Source organism: Equus asinus, chromosome 13 (genome assembly GCF_041296235.1).
Source record: "Equus asinus isolate D_3611 breed Donkey chromosome 13, EquAss-T2T_v2, whole genome shotgun sequence".
NCBI classification, from domain to species: Eukaryota; Metazoa; Chordata; class Mammalia; order Perissodactyla; family Equidae; genus Equus; species Equus asinus.
In genome coordinates, this window is record NC_091802.1 from 19,315,040 (window position 1) to 19,336,834 (window position 21,795).

The 21,795-nt window shown below is 52.5% G+C and overlaps 1 protein-coding gene across 18 annotated transcripts in view; it reads left to right on the forward strand.

Annotated features, from left to right (window-relative positions):
- Positions 1-1,939: 1,939 nt before the first annotated feature.
- MYO18A (myosin XVIIIA) overlaps positions 1,940-21,795 on the forward strand; it is a 94,223-nt gene continuing 74,367 nt past the window's right edge. For 15 of the 18 annotated variants that reach the window (XR_011493680.1, XR_011493681.1, XM_070482663.1 and 12 more), the window contains exons 1-2: positions 1,940-2,073; positions 11,844-12,923. Coding sequence is in view for 15 of the 18 variants with exons in the window: in XM_070482663.1 (XP_070338764.1) it covers positions 11,925-12,923 (999 nt within the window). In the remaining 3 variants the exon portion in view is untranslated. Of the gene's footprint in view, positions 2,074-11,843; positions 12,924-21,795 lie in introns of those variants that run through there. The other 3 variants (XM_070482662.1, XM_070482672.1, XM_070482670.1) reach the window with 2 other exon arrangements.

Consider the following 21,795-nt stretch of genomic DNA (forward strand, 5'->3'; position numbering starts at 1 on the left):
AGATGTATCTTTTGAAAATATTTTCTGCCAGTCTGTGGCTTGTCTTCTCATTCTCTTGACGTTGTCTTTTCCAGAGCAGAAGTTTTTAATTTTAATGAAATCCTGCTTATCAGTTCTTTCTTTCATGAATCATGCCTTTGGAGGTGTGTGTAAAAAATCATGGCCATACTCAAGGTCAGCTACTTTTCCTCCTATGTTTACTTCTACCGGTTTTATAGTTTTATGTTTTACATTTAGGTCTATAATCCATTTTAATTTTTTTGATGGGCATAAGGTGTAAGTTCATTTTGTTGCCTGTGGATGCCCAGTTGTTCCAGCACCGTTTGTTGAAAGGACTAAACTCATTTCATTTTCAAAACAAACTTTGAGACAGGTGCTGTTATTATCCCCATCTTTCAGATAAAGAAACTGAGGCACAGAGAAATTTCATAAATCACCCAGGGTAACACAGCTGGTACTGGACAGAGCTGGGCTTTGCACTCAGGCAACCTGGCTCCAGAGTCCATGCATTCAATCTCTATCTGTAATAATAATGCCCCCCTCAGAGGTTTGTTGCGAGACATAGAGATAGGGCCTAGCACATAGCAGGTGCTCAGGAGCCAGTAGTGATAGTCATGGTCCTACCCAGCCTCCAAGTTTCCTCTCAAATGTCATGTCCTCAGAGCAGCTTCTTTTCACTCCTCCCGCGAATTAAGTCAGCCATCTTGTGCTGGCTCATCATCCAAGGGATGACAGTGTGGTCAATCCTACTTCAGTCACAGCTCACTTCCACCTGTCCCGTCTTCCCCATGTAAGTTCCCTGGAGACAGCTCCATGTCTGATTTCTGTGTGTCCCCCAGAGTGCCTGTTGCTGCACGTGGCACTTAGTGGATTCTTAGTAAAAGTTTATTGAATTGAGTTTGGGTTGCATGCTATTCCTTTATCCAAAATGTGCATCCTGGGTGTGGTCTGTTCCTCAAGATCTCCCAGCTCTTACTCAACTCTTCTCCAGAGCCCCCTCGCTCTAATCCTCCCTGTCAGTCAGGTTGGGCCACCCGCGCCTGGAGAAGTGCCTGGTTGGGTTGTCTATGGAGGCAGCTGCCCGCATCTGCTACACCCTTTTTCCTGCACCACCCCCCTCAGCTTCTTCCTTGTTCCTGGTGTACCCCACTCCAGTGTGGACACTGCCTGTAGAAGTGCTCACCTCTCTCTGACTAAGCTCTAGACATAGCACCCATCTTGGAGGCCTGGTCTCTAAATGCCTCTGGCTTCTCCCAGGCAGTCTAGAATCCCTTCTTGCAGGGTAGAGAAGCTCACTTGATATTTACAGGACCTGATGGACCCAGGAGCAGAACTCATTCCAAAGGGCTTCTGAAAGGAGTTAGTCTTTGCGTTGTTGGACTCCTGTAGGGAGTGAGTGCCACTTGTGGCTGGGTCCCCTGGGCCCTGGTACACCCCCCCAGGCAGCTCCACCTGAGGCCGGACTCTCTCAGACCAAGCCACCAGAAGCCTGTGTCCACCTTGGGGAGTACATTTTGCCTGTGCCACCTTGGACATGGCAGGCAGTGCCTGCCCTGGACTGAGCCATCTGGCTCCATCCAGCAGCGCCCTATGTCTGCTACTGCAAAGCTACCCTGGGAAAGTGTGGCCAGCAAGACTCAACTGCCTCCTCTGGACAGCACGGCCCTGGGCAGCACCCTCTTGGACTCAGCCGGCAGAGTCCAGTGCCAGTCTTGCACGGAACCTGTTCTATACATTCAGCATGACCCTCGTGCCTGCCCTGGGCATGTCCAGCGGCCTCGAGCGCCCAGTGCAGAGAGGACTTCCAGGCAGGGCCTCTCGGCCACGGACAGAGGTCTCCCGGGGCAGCGCCCGGTGCCCGCATGGGCGGCTCTGGAGGCGCGTCCAGGCTGCCAGGCAGGCCGTGCGTCTATCCCCGGAGCCGCCAGCAGGGAGCTCCCTTTCGGCTCGGCCCGCGCGGCCGCGGGGGGCGGCGCTGCGCTGCGCCGCGCTGCGCTCCAGCCCGGACCCGGCCGGGGCCGCTGGACGCCGCGTCTCCGCTCCTGCTGCCTGCCGGGCGGGCTCCGGCGGCCGGTGAGTGCGGGGCGGCGGGGGCGGCCGCTCGGTGGCGGGCCCGGCCCGGGGGGGCGGCGGGGAGGTCTCGGGCCGGGAAGGCGGGCGGGCGACGGGGCGGCCGGCTCCTCCTCCTCCCCTGTCCCCTGGAAGCAGCGGCCCGGACTCCCGGCTCCGGTCCCCGGCCGCGCCGCGGAGCGCGGAGCCCGGCAGTGGGGGCCGATCGGGAGGGTCGGGCAGGGGGAGTCCGGCTCCTTTTGCCAGCTCAGGGGGCGCGGGGAGGCCGGGCAGGGTGGCCTTCAGTCTGGGGGGACCGGGGGCTTGGGGGAGCCCAGGTGGCCACGATCTGCGGGCTGGAGGCTGCAGCCTCGGGGATGGGGGGTTCTCGGGGCCAGGCCCAGGCCCCCCAGACAGACCGACCGACCAAGGCTCTGAGGAAGGCAGCGGGGAAGGCGAGCACCTCCACCGAGCCCTTTATCCCTCCCAGCGGCCTTCACCCTTTCCCTGCCAGGCCGACAGCGGGCTCCTCTCAAAGGAGCAGCTGCTAGACAGCTGGCAAAACAATGGAGCCCCCGCTTCCCCAGGCCCCCTCCCCTTGGGTCAGAAGATGGGGGGTTGGTGAATGGTAGGCTTTGGGGGATTAGGGAGCGCAAGCTGTCCCCTGTGACTGGCTGCTCACCTCACCTTTCCCTGCAAAGGGGTGGGGTGTGTGTGGGAAGGTCGGACAGCCAGCCTCAGGCCTCTGGGAGAGACTGTCCTGACGCCCCGCCCTGCTAACCTGTCATGCCAGTTGTTTCGCCAATGGGAAGGGAAGGTGGTAAGGTTAGCTGCCCCACCACCCCCGTGTAGGGGGTGCTGCTTGGTACCCAGCCTGGTGAGGGTCATGTTCCTGGCTGAGATAAGGCCTGCGGGGACACACCAGACATTGGGGCTTTGTTGTAGGGGGGGCTGCTGGTGGGGGATGGGGTGTCACCCTGTTGCAAGGCACATGTGTCCTGCTGATTAGTTGGAAAGGCTGCGCGCCAGAATGAGCTGTTGGGGGTGGGGGGAGGCAGCCAGTTTGTTTTTTAAGCAGTCCTCCTCTTGCCTGGTCACTTGGACAACAGGGCATGTTTGGCAGTGTCTTTGTGGTCTGTGTTTGTGTAGGGAGGCCTGGGACCGTCCTCCTGGGCTTTCCTGCCCTCAGATGGTCCCCCCAAATTATGGAATTGGATTCCCTCCCCTCTTCTCCTTGCCAGTGATTTGGGCTGGTTTGGGTGGGTTTGTTTTGTCTTGTGGAGTGCCTGGCATGTCAGTCCCCCCATGGAGAGTGAACTGTGTGGAGTGGATAAGCATGGGGCCGTGCTGGAAGGGAGGGAAGGTCGTCCAGGCGATTAAGAGCAAGATCACCTTAGCAAGACATTGAGTCTAGAGGTTCAAGCTGCCTTTCCATGTGTTTGCCCAGGCTGGAGCCCTTTTCTCGGGCAGGCTGGTATCCTGTTGTCATGACAGTGGGCCGGGCCTTGCCTAATGTTCCCCACTCTTTTGGTTCAGGGGCTCTTTTCTATTTGGGGATATTGAAAGTTGCTTTCCCGAGGTCTCTGGCTTCCTGACAGACCTCGCTGGCTCTTTGTCAATGGCCTGCCACCTCCTCAGCTTCCCCTCTGTCCTTTTGTGGTGAGGGCTTTCCAGGAAACATTCTCCTGGTTGCTGGACATGACTGGTTATATATAGCCTCGGGTGGAGGTGTGCTTGGCCATTTGGGGTCAGGGAACTTGGAGTTGGGGCCTCAATTCCAGGAAGATGATGGGGAACCTATTGTGATGTGGGGTTAGGGGAATGAGACGGGTCGCAGGTGAGGGTGGAGAGTGGGTGTGGGAGGGGCAGAATACTGGTGGTCACTTCCTTTGGGAGCTTTGAACTTCGAACAGTTGATGACCTGGTGCCTGGTGGCTCTGAGTATGTAGTTTGTTTACTCTCTCCGGCCTGGCTCGGGTGCCAGGGTGTGTGCCTGAGGGCTTCCTCCAGTGCCCCAGCCTCTCCTCAGGAGCCCTCATGGGGATGTGCCCTTCCTGGCTCCTGCCTGGTCCCTTGACCTCAGTCCCTGGCAGTCTGGGCAGCCAGCCTGTCGCCCGGAGCCCCTTTCACTGGCCCAGCTTGAGGCTGCTCATTGAGGGGTGCATGTGTCTTCAGAAGTTGGGCCTGAAAACTCGAGGTCCCCTTGAAGGTGGACTGGGTGGGGCAGAACCAGGGCTTGTCTGAAAGGGAGAATCCACCCTACTCGGGTGGAGCAGGTTGTTGCTGGAACTCAGGAAGCTTTGATCGGGAATTGGTGTGTCACAGGTCTCCAGGGCAGCAGGGCTGTGCTTGTTCCCTCAAACCAAAGGTCTGTCCTCAGCAAGACCTCCCTCACCTTGAGTGGACGCCACAAACTGGACCCAGACCATCCATGGGAACAGGGTCCTGTTGGTGGCCCTGGGCCCCAGGCCTCTCCTGGGTGTGGTGGGTAAAGCCAGGGGGCTCTGACCTGGTGTGGTTTAGAAGTTTGAGGGGCTGGGAGGGCCCAGCCTACCCTGTGCTATGAGTAACGAGTTCCCCCAAGACTTGGGCTGGGGGCTTGATGGAGCTTTTAAGTCCTGCTTTGGGTCAGGCCCCAGAGTGCTTTAAGATCTGCTCACCATACCTCACCCGCCATCACCATTTGCGGATGTAGCCTGAATTAGAGGGAGGGTGGTGCAGTGGTAGCAGCTGAATTGGGAGGAGTGCGGAGCAGACCTGAAGAGCCTCCAGTCCTCCCCACACCTGACTTCCCTTTCTCTTGAGGTAGGAATTGTGTGGCTTGTAAATTATCTACATTCCCTTGACATTTCAAAGCGCTTACAGTCAGGCAGTGGTTTAAATTGTGGACTGATGATTTTACAGGGCCCGGGGCCCCTTCTCTCTGCCAGGTACTATATTGTCACTTACAAGGGACTATTTTTCTTATTCTCTGATATTCAGAGATGTTGGGTGATGGGCTCAAGGTCACACAGCAAATCAGAGGCAGAGCAGGATCAGAACCTGCAGTTTGTGGTTGAGCAAAACACCTTTCCAGAAAAGGCTAGGGATTGGGGCCACGTCTGAACTCTCAGGCCCTTGGAGATTTTATAGTTGAAATAGCTAAGGTCTAGACAAGGGACGAGACTTGCTCAAGGTCACACAGAAGGTGGGGGTGGTGGCAGTGGGTCGGGTTAGCGGAGCTCAGCGCCCAGCGGGCCCCGGCAGGCCCCGCATGGGCCGAGGAGGTGCACCTGGAAGAGCAGCGGGGGACCTGGCGGGGCTGCTGGCACCTCTCCCTCTCCGGTTCCTCCCGGGCCTGCGGGATCGCTGCGTCCCCTGGGGAGACAGGATCGCGGCGGGAGGTGCCGCCGGCCGCCTGGGGCGGGCGGAGAGGGGAGCGGGAGCCGGCGGGCGGGCGGCGAGGTCATGTGAGAAGCGTGCAGGCGGAGGAGCGGCACACCTGGGGCCGGATCAGCTCCCTGTGACCTGGCGGGAGTCACGGGGCGCTGCGGGGCGCGGCGGAACCGGCCGGGGAGGGGCTCGGCGGCGACAGGCGTCCCCCAGCCCGCTCGGGCCGGGCCAGGTGCTGGGCGGGTCCCGCCGGGCGCCCTCGCGGTCCTCGGTGGCGGCCAGCGCCGGGAGCAGGGCCTCGGGGCTGCAGGAAACGGCCGCTCAGGGAGGTCAGAGGCCGAGCGAGAGAGGCCGGCTCTCTTGGGAAAGTATTTCCTTTGTATTTATTTATGAGTGTGGTCCGGGGGGTGCTGACCTTTCTAAGTATCCACCCACAGCAGCCAAGTCTGGACGCCCTGGTCTTGGGATTCTAACGTTATAGTTTCCATTTCCTGGGGTTTCTACGTTGCCAGCTGCAGGGTGACCCACTTAAATCTGTCCCCACTTAAAGCCACAAGACACCAGTGAGATCTATTTTAACCACGTCCCCGAAGTCACTGAAACTTTTTCAAGGCATGAGACGGCGAGCTTTGAACTTCCCATTGCAAACCGCGTTTACAGCTCCAACGCTAAATGGGTAGCTTACTGCTTTGTCAAGCCTGTCCTTTTTATTTTTCTTTTATTTTTTTAAATCTTGAAAATCACAAAAGTAACCTGTGTTGAAAAAAGGTTTAATTCACAGGAAGTGTACTAGGTAGAAAGCCAAAGTATTACCCCTCTTTGCTCCTACTCCACAGAGAAAATTTAGTAATGGATCTTTCCAGACTATTTTTCTAAAGCTTGTTATATATATTTATAGTTTAATATATGTTACATAGTATAATTTTATATAAATATTAAAAATATTTTTATGTAGGAAATAAAGTACATGCAGAAGAGTAGAAGAAAAATATAATAAAACATACACACACAATAAAATATAAATATATAATACACACAATAAATATAAAATATAATAAAAACGCATAATCCCCCTATCTAAAGCCCCTAGGCTTGAATACACACACACCCCTACCAGCTAAATATTCTCATTGTAAAAAATTAAAACAGTATAGATAAAACAGAAGTCTGCTTTGACCCTTCTGAAATCCCTGTCTCTTTCCAGACCGTGCATTTTTCTCTGCATACTCAAATATTATACATAATGTGCATGGATATATATGCACACATATAGTTCTTAAAACTTTAGCAAAATTATATACTATTTGGCAACTTGCTTTTTCACTTAATACAGTATAGAATCTTTCCAGGTCAGTATACACAAAACTACCTCATTCCTTTTAATAATGGTCCAGTTCTATAACTTAGCTATTCCCCTAGTGATGGGCATTTATATTGACAGAATTTTGCTATTACAAACAATGCTGCAAAGATTAGCCATGTTTATTGTGTGACTATGTGTGTAGAGGCCCTATAAGTGGAATTGCCCAGAGAATATGTACATTTAAATATTTTCATGGATATCGCCAACTTGCCCTCCTTAGACCAATTTGTACTCCCACCAACACGTGTGAGACGCCCTGCTTCCCATCCTCTAACTGATTGGTGTTATTAATCTTGGTAGTTTTTACTGAACTGCTAAGTGAACAATAGTATACCTGTTTTATTTCACGTCTGTGAATTTTCCAGAGGCTGACTACCTGTTTGTGGTTGTTGGCCATTCATATTTCTGCATCTGTGAATTGCCTGTCCATATCCTTGGCAGTAGCTATGTGGGGCCTCTGGACTTGAGCAGGTGTGATTCAGGTTGGCTGTGTGCTCACCGGTTTGCCTTCACTCTTTCGGGCTTTCCTTTCCGTATACAAAGGTCCTGCCCAGCGTTAAGATTTGATGTCTAGACTTAGTTGAGTCACACTTGTGCCGATAGTCATTTGTGTACTACTTTGTTATCCTGTCTACCATCCCATTTTCATGGCGAGAGTGGTCCTGCCACTACTGGGTATCATTCTTGAGGGCTTACTCTGGGCTGGGCGTTATTCGAAGGGCTTATATACATATCTCATTTAATTCCCATGCCTTACGCGGGAAGAACTATTATCATCTCCGTTTTACAAATGGGAACACGGAGGCACAGAGGCCCTAAGTGCCTCGCCCAAGATTGCATAGCTGTTAACTCGGATTTGTTTCCAGGTTTCTTACCTGACATCTGAAGCCTAACTCTTGCATTAGTTTTATGTATCTTTATATCCCTTGCGTTTAGTAGGTGCTTGGTAGATGCATATTTTTTCCCAACATTTTATCACAAAGCTCTGCAGATGTTTAGAAAAGTCAAAGTCAGTGAACACCTCCACCTCCTAGATTCTACACTTAATGCTTTATTATCCTTGCTTTATCACATATTTATCCCTTGATTCAGCCATCAAGCCATCTTACATTTTTGATGCACTCAAAGCAAATTGCAAACATTGGTATACTTTGCCCCCAATACTTTAGTGTATGTATCATTAACTAGAGTTCAATATCTGTTTACAGTTCTTTTTTTCTTTTGAGTGACTATTTCACACAATGAAATGCATAAATCCTACGTGCACTATTTGATGACTGTTGACAAATATATACACCTGTCAACCCAAACCCCTATTAAGATACGTGACGTGAACAACAGCCCAGAAAGTTCCCTCATGCCCTTTCTCAGGCCATCCCCACCCCTATCCCCTTCCCTACCTCAGAGGTAGCCGCTGTTGTGACTTTCCTTTCACCATAGGTTACTTTTGCCTAGACTAGAACTTCACATCTATAGTACCATACCAGTATGTACTCTTTTGTCAAAGGTTTCTTTTACTGTCCCTGCCATAATATTTTGAGATTATTCCCTGTTGTGTGTATAAGTAGTTGCTTCCTTATTATTGCTGAATAGTATTCCATTATATAAATATGTAAGCTGTTTCTCCTGTTGATGAACTGATAGATGCATATTTGAGTTGAATTCTCTTTGCCCTCAAAATGCTTTCTGTCTTAAAGTGATAAAGCAGCTGAGTTGACTGCGTCACTTGTACTTTGCTTTGATTTGAGGGATAGTAGTGTCAAAATGATTTAGGGAACACCCTAATTTACATACATATCTTTCCTCCTCTTAAAGTTAGGAAAGGCCTCTTGGACTAGGGTGAGGGGAGAAAGGCAGAGAAAAGGTGAGAAAGGCAGAGAAAAGGTGAGAAACACTGTAAGGTTACCTTCACCGGAAAGAGTAAGAGACGAAGGGGAGGCGGGTAGAAACTGCACCCTGGAATGGAGAGTGGGGAGAGAGTGATGTCATTGCTGCTGGAGATGTTGGACCTGAGGACAGGAGATGCTAGAAAGTCCAAGATCTGCAAGAAGGTGACAGAGCCCGGGTCTCTGGCGAATTGGGCTCTGAGGAGCATAAGAGCAGCAGCAGCTACAGCTGCATTGTGGGTCTGACCCTGGAGGGGGAGGCTGCAGGGGGCTCCAGACATGTGGCACAGGAGAGAACCCAGGCCACAGCCAGGCCTGGCAGTTGTCGAGATGACAGTGAGGAAGGGGTACCTTGTAAGCTGTGCAGGTAACAGGGGCAAGACAGGGGTGATGAGAGAAGGGCTGAAATGGACTCAGTCTGCAAAGGCCGCAGGGTTGGAATGAGAGGGGTAACTTTGGCAGAAAGTTAATAGCTAACCTGTGTCCACAAGAGACTTAGCTATTTGGAATTTTAGAGCTAGAAGAGACCTAGATCATCTAGTCCAACCTTGAGCAAAGTGATAGGCTCAAGGTCCCCCAGTGATTTGTTGGCAGCTCCAGGCCTAGATACCAGATCTCCTGATATTTCCGGCCAGCGCTCTCCCCTGTGCGGCCTCTGGGACTGTTGTTCCTGCCTGTCGCAATGACAGCGAGGGGCACGCTTTTGCCAAGACAGGTACTTACATGAAATTACTTCTCAGGGACCTCTCAAGGCCAGAGATTCCAGAATTCTTGGGCCTGTTTTCCACTGATACTGTTCAGATATCTAGCCCCCAGCAAAGAGCCAGGACTCGGTAAGGATTGCACAGTGAGATTTGGAGACCAAAAAAGTTGGGTTCTCTGTGGTTGGACTGAAGCCAAGATACTTGTTTGTCTTCTCAAGTCCCAGAGGTGGGTTTCTGTCTTCATTTTCCCCACAGTTGCTCCTGGAGCCATCTTCTAAACCAGCCTTTTAAGACAGTGCAGGTAATAAGGGGTGAAGGGTAAGGTGGGCAGTAACCAGCCAAAGGTCCCACATCCTGGTGTGTGGTAGGTCCGTGCTACACCCCCACCCACGTTCAGGAGGAGAGAGACTCCTCATGTCAAAGTAGAGCTCTGAAGAGGGAATGCCTGACCCCAAATCAGTCCAGACTCAGCTGGCCACGGCTACCCTGGCTTTGTTCTTCCTGGGCCCCCTAGATTTCCTGTCTTCCTCCTCCCAGGTACTATGGAGTAGTAGAACCAAAAAATTCAGAGGGAACTTTGTTTTATCAGGTAGAAACTGTGGTTGGAAGGGGAAAGGGGTGCCTGCTACGTCCACAGGGAGCTAGTGGCTGAGTCCAATTTCCCACCTCTTTGGAGATGCTTTACGACTGAAGATTTCTCTAGAATTGCACTGCCCAATATGATAGCCGCTAGCCACATGGGACTGTTGAATACTAGAAATGTGGTTAGTCTGAGTTGAGATGTGCTCTAAGTATAAGGTACGCACTGGATTTTGAAGACTTGATAGGGAAAACAGAATGCAAAATATCTCAGTATTTTTTTATATAGATTACATGTTAAGATGACAATATTTGGGTCATATTTACATTAAATAAAGCATATTGTTAAAGTTAATTTCATTTATTTCTTTTTACATTTTTTAACGTGGCTAATAGAAAATTTAAAATTGCATATATAGCTTGAATTATATTTCTTGTGGACAGCACTGCTCTAGAAAGGATATTATCTCTCAGGAACCAAACGGGTCAGGGTGCTGGGCAGGAGGGAAGCAATTGGCCAGTGCACCGGGGCCCTCGGGAGTTCCTGGCCTTGATGCCCTTCCTAGGGTATCATTGTGTCTGGTTTGGGGTCCCTCTCCCCGGTTAGGCGTCCCTCTCAGTAGAATGGGGACCCTGGAGGGCCCTGTCTGGTTGTGGGGGTGGGGTGCACAGAGGGGAAAGGCCTCTCCAGGGCCTTGTAAGAGGTTATTGCTGGAAGGAGTAAGCTTGTAGGTCCTGTGTTTAGAAATCCAAGGGGGAGGCCTTCTTGGAGAGCGAAAAAGTTACATTTAATTTCTAATTAGGTGGTATGGCCTACTTCTACTTCGCGTTCCCTGCTGGTTAGAACAAGAAAGGCTCTCTCAGCTCCACCTCTGCCGGATTTTTCTCAGTCCTGTCCTCGCTGGGTGTGCATAGGGGTGGGAGTAGGTTGGCGCCACAGGCGCCCCTGCCGTGGAGCTGGGGTTTTCTCTCAGGCTGCCACAGCTTTCTTCCTGAGGCTATATTTAGGTGTTGGTCTGGGGAAAAGGATGTGAGTTTTTCAGGATCCTGTTTATCCAGCAGACCCCACCCCCACCTTCAGCTGTCTGTCCTCTCTTCAGTCTGAAACTTCCCCCTCCCTCCCTGCTTCACTTTGGGCGCCGAGGCCCTAGAGAGAAGACAGTATTTGCCATCAAATCCTGGCATTGCCACTTATTAGCTGTGTGACCACTAGCATATACTTAATTTTCTGAGCCCTGTTTTCTCCTTTGTAAAGTAGAGATAATGATACCTACCTTGCAGAGGTGCTGTGAGGTTCAAATGAGACCGTGTAGGTCAGGTGCCCAGCATTATGCCTGGCGAGTGGTAGTCATTACATAAATGTTGGTTCTTTGAGGTCTTCTGTCAGGCAGTGGCTCAGGCTGCTGCTCTACGGATAACAGGCTTAGGAAGGAGCCCGGGAGCATGTGATGCCTGTTGCCTTAATGGACATTGGCTGTGGGGAGGCGATGGTGCAGAGTCCTTTCCTTTTTCCTTTGTGTTTGAATCATAAGCTGGGTCCCAAGTTAGCTTGATGGCATCCTCTTGCCAGGAGGTCCAATCTCCCAAATGCCACCTCTGTGCACACCTAAGCCGTGATCTATTAAGGATTGCAGGAAATGACAGACTTTGGAGTCGGGACTTTGACAACCTCAAGTCTCCTTATTTGTCAAATGGGAGTGATAATAGACCTACCCATAGCAGTGTTATGAGGATTAACTTCACTGAGACGGTATTGTGTGAAGCAGAACGCTGGCACAGAGCCCGCACTCAGTGAGGGGCAGCTGTGCTCGTTGGTTGGCCATGTCTGGACGGGAGACACAGGTAGACACTCTGCTTAAATAACCTTGCTCTATCTCTTTCTGTTTGCAGCAGCAAGGTGGGGCAGAAAGGCCCTGTACCAAGCACCCATAATTCTCTGGGGGCATCACCCCTAAAAACAGCACCCCCACCATGTTTAACCTAATGAAGAAAGACAAGGACAAAGATGGCGGGCGGAAGGAGAAGAAGGAGAAAAAGGAGAAGAAGGAGCGGATGTCAGCGGCAGAACTGCGGAGCCTGGAGGAGATGAGCCTGCGACGTGGATTCTTCAACCTGAACCGCTCCTCCAAGCGTGAATCTAAGACGCGCCTGGAAATCTCCAACCCCATCCCCATCAAGGTGGCCAGCGGCTCCGACCTGCACCTGACTGACATCGACTCCGACAGCAACAGGGGCAGTGTCATCCTGGACTCGGGCCACCTAAGCACAGCCAGCTCCAGTGATGACCTCAAGGGTGAGGAAGGCAGCTTCCGTGGCTCTGTGCTGCAGCGGGCAGCCAAGTTCGGCTCTCTGGCCAAGCAGAACTCACAGATGATTGTCAAGCGCTTCTCCTTCTCCCAGCGGAGCCGGGATGAGAGTGCCTCAGAAACCTCCACCCCCTCAGAGCACTCTGCTGCCCCTTCTCCGCAGGTGGAGGCGAGGACTCTAGAGGGACAGCTGATGCAGCATCCTGGCCCAGGCATCCCTCGACCAGGGCCCCGGTCCCAAGTCCCTGAGCTGGTGACTAAAAGGTTCCAGGCTGACCTGCGTTTGCCCCCTGTGGTGCCCCCACCACTCCCTGCCCTCAGGGAGCTGGAGCTGCAACGACGGCCCACTGGAGACTTTGGCTTCTCCCTGCGGCGCACGACCATGCTGGATCGGGGCCCAGAGGGCCAGGTCTATCGCAGGGTGGTTCACTTTGCTGAGCCCGGTGCGGGCACCAAGGATGTGGCCCTGGGGCTGGTGCCAGGTGACCGTCTGATGGAGATTAATGGGCACAACGTGGAGAGCAAGTCCAGGGATGAGATTGTGGAGATGATCCGGCAGTCTGGGGACAGTGTGCGGCTCAAGGTGCAACCCATCCCAGAGCTCAGCGAGCTGAGCCGGAGCTGGCTGCGGAGTGGCGAGGGAACCCGCAGGGAGCCAGCCAATGTGAGTGTTTCCCGGGAGGCAGTGGGGGGCAGGGATTGGGAATGCTGGCATCTCTTGTGGTTGTACTTGGGTACATGATGGGGGTACGTAAGAGCTGCAGTCAGAGCCAGCAAGTGTGTGAGTGATGGAGCCGTGCCGCTCCTTGGGCTCCGGGGACAACTTACCTGGCCTCGAGGAGGAGTGACCTCAGCAAGGAGTGAGACTCTGTGATACAAGCTTCATGATACAAGGGTGGGTTAGAGGTCTGGGCACCATGTTTCCTGAGCCCTAAATTGGGGCATGCAGGTGAACATGTGCCACTTCCAGATATGAGAAACAGTCTGGACTATTAGTCTACTCCTAGACTGGTATCTGGACTAAAGTACAGGATTTCCATGTGATTTAGATATTGGAGATGAAAATGCTTTGGTAGCTTCCGGGGCGATGACCTCAGGCCTCCTCTGGCCCCTGAGTGAGTGAGGAGTTGAATACCAGGTAAGGTTGCAGAGATAAGCAGGGGCCAGACCATGGAGGACCTTGTAAATTATGGTAGGAGTTTAGATATTATCCCAGTGAAATGGGATCATTGTAGGGTTTGAAGCCGGGGAGTGACTGGATCTGGGTTATAAAGATCCCCTGGGCTCCAAGAGTCTCTATGACCTCTCTTGCAAGAAGAAAAAGCCTGGCCCCAGAAAAGTCTGCAGGGATTGTGTGACCTGACTACCCCTGAGACCCCAACTGTTAGCCTGTGCACACAAAACAGCAGTGGAGGGGGTGACACAGGGGCAGAAGAGATTTGGATCAGAGCGTGAGCTGGTCTCTAGGTGGATGGACATCTCTAACCCCAGGGGTCTTTTGATAGGGTGGCTGCATATCAGTTTGGAACGTTCTGCCTGGCGACAGTGCATGAAGGACAAGTTGGCTTCTGGCCATCCCTCTCTCCCAACTGTGGGTTTTAGGACTGTCCAGATCTGGTCCCTGCAACCTAACCAGTGCACAGCCTCTCCAGGACCTTTCAGCACTAAGTGACCGGCCAGATGTGTCAAAGTCAGAAGTGGGAGGAAATGCTAAGGAAGCAGGCAGAGCCCCAGTCCTAGCTTTCTCCTGGGGAGGGGAAGTGGATGCTCAGAGGGCTGCTCTGCTTCGCGGCATAACAGGCCTGGAGGGCCTGGGAGCAGCAGGGTCAGAGTCTGGCAGGAAGCACTGGAGTTGGGTTCCAGATCTTTCTTTACCCCGGGGCTGGTGGGTCAGGCAGCTTTGCCAGTCAGGAAGGAGTAGTGAGTGGGAGGGAGCCTGCCGTGGAGTTCAGGGAAGGACCTGGACTCATTTATTCCAGAAACGCACATCGAACACCTACTATGTGTTAGCCACCAGGCGAAACTAAACTCTTAGAGGGAATGGTCTTTGTCTCAGAACCAAAGACTATACCATGTTGCTATGTGTGGCAACTTTCTCCCAGGCTAACATTGCTTTTAACAGATGGAATTTTCTTCTTCTTAAAGAATGAATCCCTGGGGGGATTGTTGCTAGCTCCCTGCTGAACAGCGCAGGCCTTTATGGGGCCCTGAGCCTGGCATCCCAGATGCTGCTTAGTTTCTCTTTATAGCACAGGGATCTTCCTGGCTTCTCATATTTCCCAGCCACTCTCCCTTCCCAACTAGCTGCTGCTACCCCATCCCTGGGGAAGTAGAAGGTTTAACTTTGGAGGCCCTGGTGGCTTCCAGGTTACAGCTGGTATCTCTGAAATGCTGACTTGCTCTAGCCCCCCTGGGACAAGCCCAGGTGGTGCCCAGAGGACTTCTTCCCCAGGCTAATGCCTGGGGGATCCAGCAGGGGACACAGTGGAAAGCCCCATCCTCATGAGTCTCCTAGGGCCATCTGACAGGACAATGAGAAGCATAGGATTGAGAGAACCCGTATCTTTTCCTACCTGGTGGGTGTGGAGACTCATACCACAGCAGAGAGGAGCAGAGGGAGCCCCGCATCCCAGCTTCCCGGGACAGACCCCGGAGCCGGTGTGGGAGTGCTGCAGCCTCTTCTGCGGCTCTCATCCTCTATCTCCTCCTCTTCCTCCCACTCCTACTCCTGCTCCTTTTCTTGGCAGCAGTTCTAATCCCAATTCCATGCCAAGAAAAGAGTCTTCCCGCCTCCTCCAGGATCCTGGGAGGGGTACCCTGACAACTCCAGCCCCACAGGGACAGCTCCTGGCAGCCACCCTGCCCGCCAGGCCATCCATCAACTGTGTCCACACGTTGCCTGTCCCCAGGGAGCCCTGAGGGAGCCGGCTGGCCATCTGTTCTCTTTCTGCACACCGATGGGGGCCAGGCCCCGTGGCTCCTCTCCATGGCCTGTTCAGAGGGCCCCAGGGAGAGACAGCCCCTCGGGTTTCCCTCTCACATAGTGTGCGTCCAGAATGCTTGGCTCACACCTTCTTCCTGTGTCCCTGTAGCTGCTAGACAAGGTTCCTGGGAATAGGGGTGAGCCACAGTGGTAGGATAGACTTGGGGCCTGACAGAAATCACTCAGCGGGCCTGAGAAGCAGCTCTTCTTCTGCCATCTGTCCTTCCACTCATTGTTGTGGTTAGTGTCGTCAAGTCAGTTCTGACTCCTAGTGACCCTGTGTAGAGCAACGCAGAACCCTGCTCTGTCTTTTTTGCACCATCCTCTCACCTTCCAGGGCTCTATCAGACAATGCTCCACTACTATTCATAGAGTTTTCATGGCCAGTTTTTGGAAGTGGGTGGCCAGGTCCTTCTTCCTAGTTTGTCTCAGTCTGGAAGCTCCGCTGAAACCTGTCCACCATGGGTGACCCTACTGGTATTTGAAATACTGGTGGCATAGCTTTCGGCATCACAGCAACATGCAGCCGCAACAGTATGACAACCGACAGATGGGTGATGTGGTTTCCTGACCAGGAAACGAACCTAGGCTACAGTGGTGAGAGTGCCAAATCTTAACCACTAGACAACCAGGGCTGGCTATCCTTCCGCTCACCTATCTATTAAATAAACATTTGTTGAACACTTACTGTGTGCTAGGTCCTGGGATCCAGCAGTGAGCAGCACATAATCCCAGTCCCAAGGAACTCATAGTCTAATGGGAGAGATGGTCAAGTAGCAGACAATGACAGTGCCATTTGAGAAGCTCAATGACAGGGGCCCGGACAGGATCCTATGGGGCAAAGAAGAGGGACTTCAAGTACAGGCCTGGGAGTGAGTCAGGAAAAGCTGACACTGGGTAGAAGATGAGTACAGAGGAGGCGAGAGGAAGGAGAAGGCTGTAATTGTCAAGGCCTTGAGATTGGAGAGAGAAGGACACATTTGGAGAATAGGCTGCGGGACAGTGTGTGGGAATGAATATTGAGAGAAGCAGCAGAAGAGGTAAGCAGGGGCCAGGTCACCTACCCTTGTGTGCCACGCTAGGGAATGTGAACTTCAACCTAAGGGCAATGAAACAGTTTAATCAGGAGTGATAGGAACAGATTTTAGAAAATCTCTCTGGCTGCTTATGGAGAATGCTTTCAGGTGTAGCAAGGATAGCTGTGGGGAGAATAGTGAGGGAGCTGTCGTGGTAGAATGGATGGAGGCCAGAACTTGGGTAGAAGCAGTGGAGATGGAGAGAGGTGTCAGACATGAGCAACTGAGGGAGGCTCGGTATCGTCGGTGACCAACTGGTATGGGGGATGGAGGAGAGGAGGGGTCAAGTGTGACTGCCAGTTTTGGGGGAAGATACTAAGTTTTTTCTTGGTTCCTTAGGGAGAGTGTTTTAGAGGTATCTGCTTTGGGATCAATTACTCTTAAACTTTCTAATGGCGAAGAGTCCCCTGAATCTGGTGAGATTAAGGGAGGTGTTGGTAAGGATGAGAATCTCAAAACCCAGTTGGATCAAAATTCCTTTCTCTAGTTCCATGAGTCTGTGTGGGAAAGTCAGTGCCCACTGAGAAGGGGCAGAGGCTGGGTGGGGACTAGGGCCTGAGAGAGAGGAGAGCTGGTCCCTTCTGTTTGTATCCTCAGCAGGCCCAGCATGGGGGCCAAGTAGGTTGTCTGGGAATATAGGATGTTTCTGCTGAGCTCAGAAAAGCCCACCTGGCTAAACCTTGGCCGGTGTGGTTGTCCCCCTGCTGCCAAGAGCTAGAGGAGCTGGCCTGCACAGGAGCCCTGCCCCGAAATCACTGCTTCCCTGAGCATGGAGGATGTGGTGGGAGGCGAGAGATGGGGGTTTGAAGGAAAGTCTACCACTTCCTTCCAGTCAAGTCTAGTTTGCTGGCCTCTGGAGTTGTCAGGCATTTGCCTGAGATCTGTGATACGGTTTCCTGTGCTGTTGGAACTTGGAGTTTGTACTCAGAGGCTATAGGGCTGTAAGGTTCCTTGAGAGGTCATCATGTCCATCTAAACCACCTCCAGACTCAGGAGAACCTGAGACAGGGCATGTTAGAATGGAAAAAGCATACATTTTGGAGCCAGAAAGACCTGTTTTTGAGTTTTACTAAAGTTACCAAACTTTTCTGAGCCTTAGTTATTCATTTCCTTGAACATTTAATGAAGTCTTCTTAAGGACCAGGCACTGTACTGGGCACTGGGGGATTAAGTAAATGAAATATACGGTTGTCCCTCAGTATCCTCGGAGGGATTCGTTCCGGGGCTCCTGCAGATACCCAAATCCACGGAAGCTCACGTCCCTTATATAAAATGGCGCAGTATTTGCATATAACCTACACACATCTTCCTGCACCCTTTAAATCATCTCCAGATTATAATACCTAATACAATGTAAATAGTTGTCATACTGTATTTTTTAGGGAATAATGTCAAGAAAAAAAGTCTGTACATGTTCAGTAGAGACGCAACCATCATAGGCTTTCAGTCCGCAGTTGGTTGAGTCCGCAGTTGTGGAGGGCTGACTGTAATCTTCCCTTCAGGAAGCATAGACCTAAGTAAAGAAATGCAACCAAACACCGTAACTGCTCTCACAGAAGTCTGTACAGGTGTACAGCAGAGCGGGCACGAGGAAGTGGCCAGTTCCACCTAGGGAGAGGGGTGGCAATTAGGAAAGGCCTCTTAGAGGAAGTGACCCTTGATCTCTAGGAGCTTATTCTGTCCTCCCAGAATCTGAGAAGACTAAATCAGAGAAGGATGCACATCCAACTAACTCCAGTTTTCTCTGAGGAGGAGAATAAGATTGGAGCTAAAGGGAGACTTGTTTTTTATTCTATATACTCTACTTTGTTGAGTCTTTAGGTAAGATAAATGTATTTATGTATTAGGTGAGATCACTTCTGTGAGACTTTGGCAGGTAGTAAATGCTCAGGAAGATGAGACCCTTCCGTCTGCCTGGTCTCTAAAGCCATCCCCGGAAGGAAATTTTGCAGCCTCTTTAATTAATCCATCCTAGTGCTCTCCCATCCTTGCTCCTGGTAAGGTTTTCTGTCCCATGGAGACTCCTGATCCTTTTGTCCAAACTCTTTCCCTGTGGCTCTGTCCTTAAAGACAGCCAGCCGAAGGAAGAGGTGGGACGCCGGGTGCTCCTCAGCTATTTCCAGCTTCTTAGAGCCCAGCTTCTCAGGCCTACAGGCGTGGTCATCAGAGACCTTGCAGGAGACTGGTCAGTCAGGGTTGCCTGCATCTGGGAGAAGGGCGGGGGCCCCTGTGCCGTAGTGTAAGCTCTAGACCCCTGGGTGGGAATTGTAGGAGCCTTGTTAACCTTGTCCCCAGGACCCCTGGGTGCTGTCAGGAGTAGGGCCTGAGGGATTCCAAGGAGAGACTCAAAATTATACTGCTTCTAGGTCTGCCAGGCCAGCGTCTGAGCAATGGGCTTTCCCAGGGCCTTCTGGTAGTGGTGGAACAGCTGGGTGCTGCCTGGGCTCAGTGTTCTAGAATGCTTCTGTTCCCAATGTTACTCCAAATGATGCTTGAAGGGGTTTTTGTTTTTTGTTTTTTAAACAGGACATTTTTACTTCGTTTTGTGCCAAAGCTTCAGGCACTTCTGGCTTCAGAGAGTCTCTATGTGAGAGCCCTGGCTTGGGGGCTCAGAGTAGATCCCACACTGAGTTCTTTTGGTAATGATGGGCCAGTGGGTAGGTGTCAACGGCATGAGAACTGGTGGGTGAAGGGTCTTTGGGAGCATTTTGGAGAGTTATCTATCCTGGATTACTGGGATGCGTGGGCCCAGCAGGACAGAGCGGTGGACTAGGTCTTTCTATTCTGCTCCATCTCCCTTCTCTGTCCTCAGAGGCACCATTCTGCCTTCTTCCCAATGAGATGCTAGACGAACTGCAGCCCCAGAGTGCCCTGGCCACCCAGCCCGTGGGTGGTGGGCACAGAGCCCAGACCACATTGAACTGGATGTGGGTACATGTCATGGTCATCGGTTGTTTTTGCAGGCGCAGCTTGGAGGCCTGGGGCAGGGGCAGGGCCTTGATTGAGGTAGCCTGCCCTGACCCCTTCTGGCCTAGCCAAAACCCCTCTGGCCCATCCTGATACCCTCGGCTACTCTGCCCTCTGCTTCCTTCTAATCTCTCTTATTTACATTGAAATGGTTCTGGAAAATACCAGATATGCAAACACCCAGACTAGGGGTGGGTGAGGAGTGGGGTGAAGGGGGGTGTGTGGCGGGTGGGAACACAAGTATTTTAAAAATGCTGCAAATCTCTACAGCGTTTCCCAGAAACCACAAGCACGCGTTCCGCCTGCCAGCAGGGCTCCCGCCACCCCACTACACTAAGCTGCTGGATTCTCCTCGCTGTAGCCTGGGGTGGAGAGCAGCATCTGTGGGGGTGGGACCCGTGACTTGGTTGGGGAGGGGGCTCCCTTGCTGCCTGGGCAGGCTGCCTGGCGCCTCCATTGTCAGTGCTGGGCAGTGGGTATGGCTGTGCCCCAGGCTTCCAGCAGCACTGTGGGTGCCCACTGTGCCAGACAGACACTAGGAAGGAATGGAGTCTTCATGGCTCCCCACCTCCTGCTGTGCAGTTTTGGGGGGCCCCAGCCAACCCTTGAGTCCTGATTGGTGTTTGGCAGCAGCTTCTGTTCTGTTAAATATAGGAGACAGTGTCATCAAAGCTGATTTTTTCACTCGTTGGCTCTAGTTTGGTTGGGAAACTATTTCCTCAGACCTGGGTCATCACTCTGGCTGGCTCCCTTAATCTCTTGCCATATGTTCTTCAGCATCAGGGCATAGCGTTCTGCCCTAGCACAGCTCAGGCTGCCGCTTTGCACAGACTCCAGGGTGAGGAAGAACGGAGGGTGTTTGCCCCCTATTCTGTGTGGCGCCCAGTACCATGTGTGGCACTGACACGCTCCCTAAGTAGTGCTCAATTGATCCGGGAAGGATTCAGCTGAACAGAAGTCCCTGGAGAGAAGGGCATGAAAGATAATAGCAAGGATGAGGATCGTGACTGGTGGTCACTACGCATGAGGCACTGTTCTGGATGTTTTACATGCAGTAACTCATTAACTTTCCCCAACAACTCTTTAAAGTAGTTATCATAATAATCTCTATTTCACAGATGTGGAAGCTGGATTGCAGAGAGGTTAAGGTTAAGCAAGTTGCCTAAAATCTCACAGCTGCTAAGTGACTCGTTGGGGTTGGATCTTGGGCGTCAGCTCCTCGCTCTTCACCAGTGAGCTCTGTAGGGTAGAGAGGGCAGTCTCCGGGTATTCTCCACCCACTGCCCGGGCGGGGGCCCTTCTGACTCCTGTCACTAGAAGGCTCTTCTCCAGAAGGGGAAGCCGGGCGTGACTGGCCACTCTTGCTCTGTGGACCGTGAGCCACAGAAGGGCGTGACCATTGCTCTCTGGCTCTCCTGAGGATTAGCCAGAGGCAGTGAGCTCAGGGGGCAGCAGGCGGGGTCTGACCTGGCGGGAGCAGGGAGGGGTTCTGGGAAGGGTGTTGAGAAGCCTTAGGGAGAGAAGGGCACCTGCTTTGGCAGCGCTTGGGTGTGTTCCCCAGTGGTGGTGGAGGGGCGCACTTTTGCCCCTTGCGCATTTGCCCTGTTGGATCCTGGAGGGCGGGGACGTTGCCCCCTCACCTTTTAGGCCCTTGTTGGCGTGCTAGTTCTGGTTCCCGCAGCACGCAGGGTGGCAGGATCCCTGGACTGTCACCTCTGACCAAGAACACGCCCTCCTCTGCTGCAGGGGGGCTGAACACTGTTGTTCCTCCTGTGCGCTGAGGGAAAAAGGTGAGGAGCACAGCCTGGCAGAGCGCGTAGCAGGCAGTGGGTGTGCAATGCGAGTTCTCATTGGCTTCTACCATTGAGTCCCTGCTGTTCCTTTTCCCTATAATGCTCTTCCCTGCCCACCCTCATGCACTCATATGCATTGGCCCCAGTTTGAATATCATTTCCTCAGGGAAGCCTTTCCTGATCCGCTCAGACCAAGTCAGCTCTGCACCCTGACTACACCCCGTCTTTCTCCTTCATAACATTCATCAAGATTGTCGTTAAACTAGTTATCCTCCCCTTTTTCCAGGGCTGGAGCACTTCATGAGAGCAGTGGCTATTTGGTGAAGGAAAGAGGATGGTTCTCTGGTCAGGAACTGGTTTCCCATTCTCTCTGTTTGCTCAGTTTGGGTTCCTAGTACCACTCGCCCCCACCTTGACTGGCCTTGGTGACTTTGTCTGCAGTACATTACCATGTCCTGCCACTACCCTTGACTCTGCTTCTTGCGTGCCTGGGCACTGCGCAGCTCTCTCAGGAGTGCGGGGGAGATGAGCTCTAGGCATCCAGGAGCAGGAGCCTGGGGAAGGGGCTCTAGGAGGAGGGTCCCAGGGACAGCCTGCCTTCTGCCTGGCACTGGAGCCTCCAGGAGGGCACCAGGCTTGGTTGAGAAGCAGATTTGGGGTCACACGGGGTCACACAGTGTCCAGCGCAGGGGACCCTGGAGGGATGTGCCTGTCTTA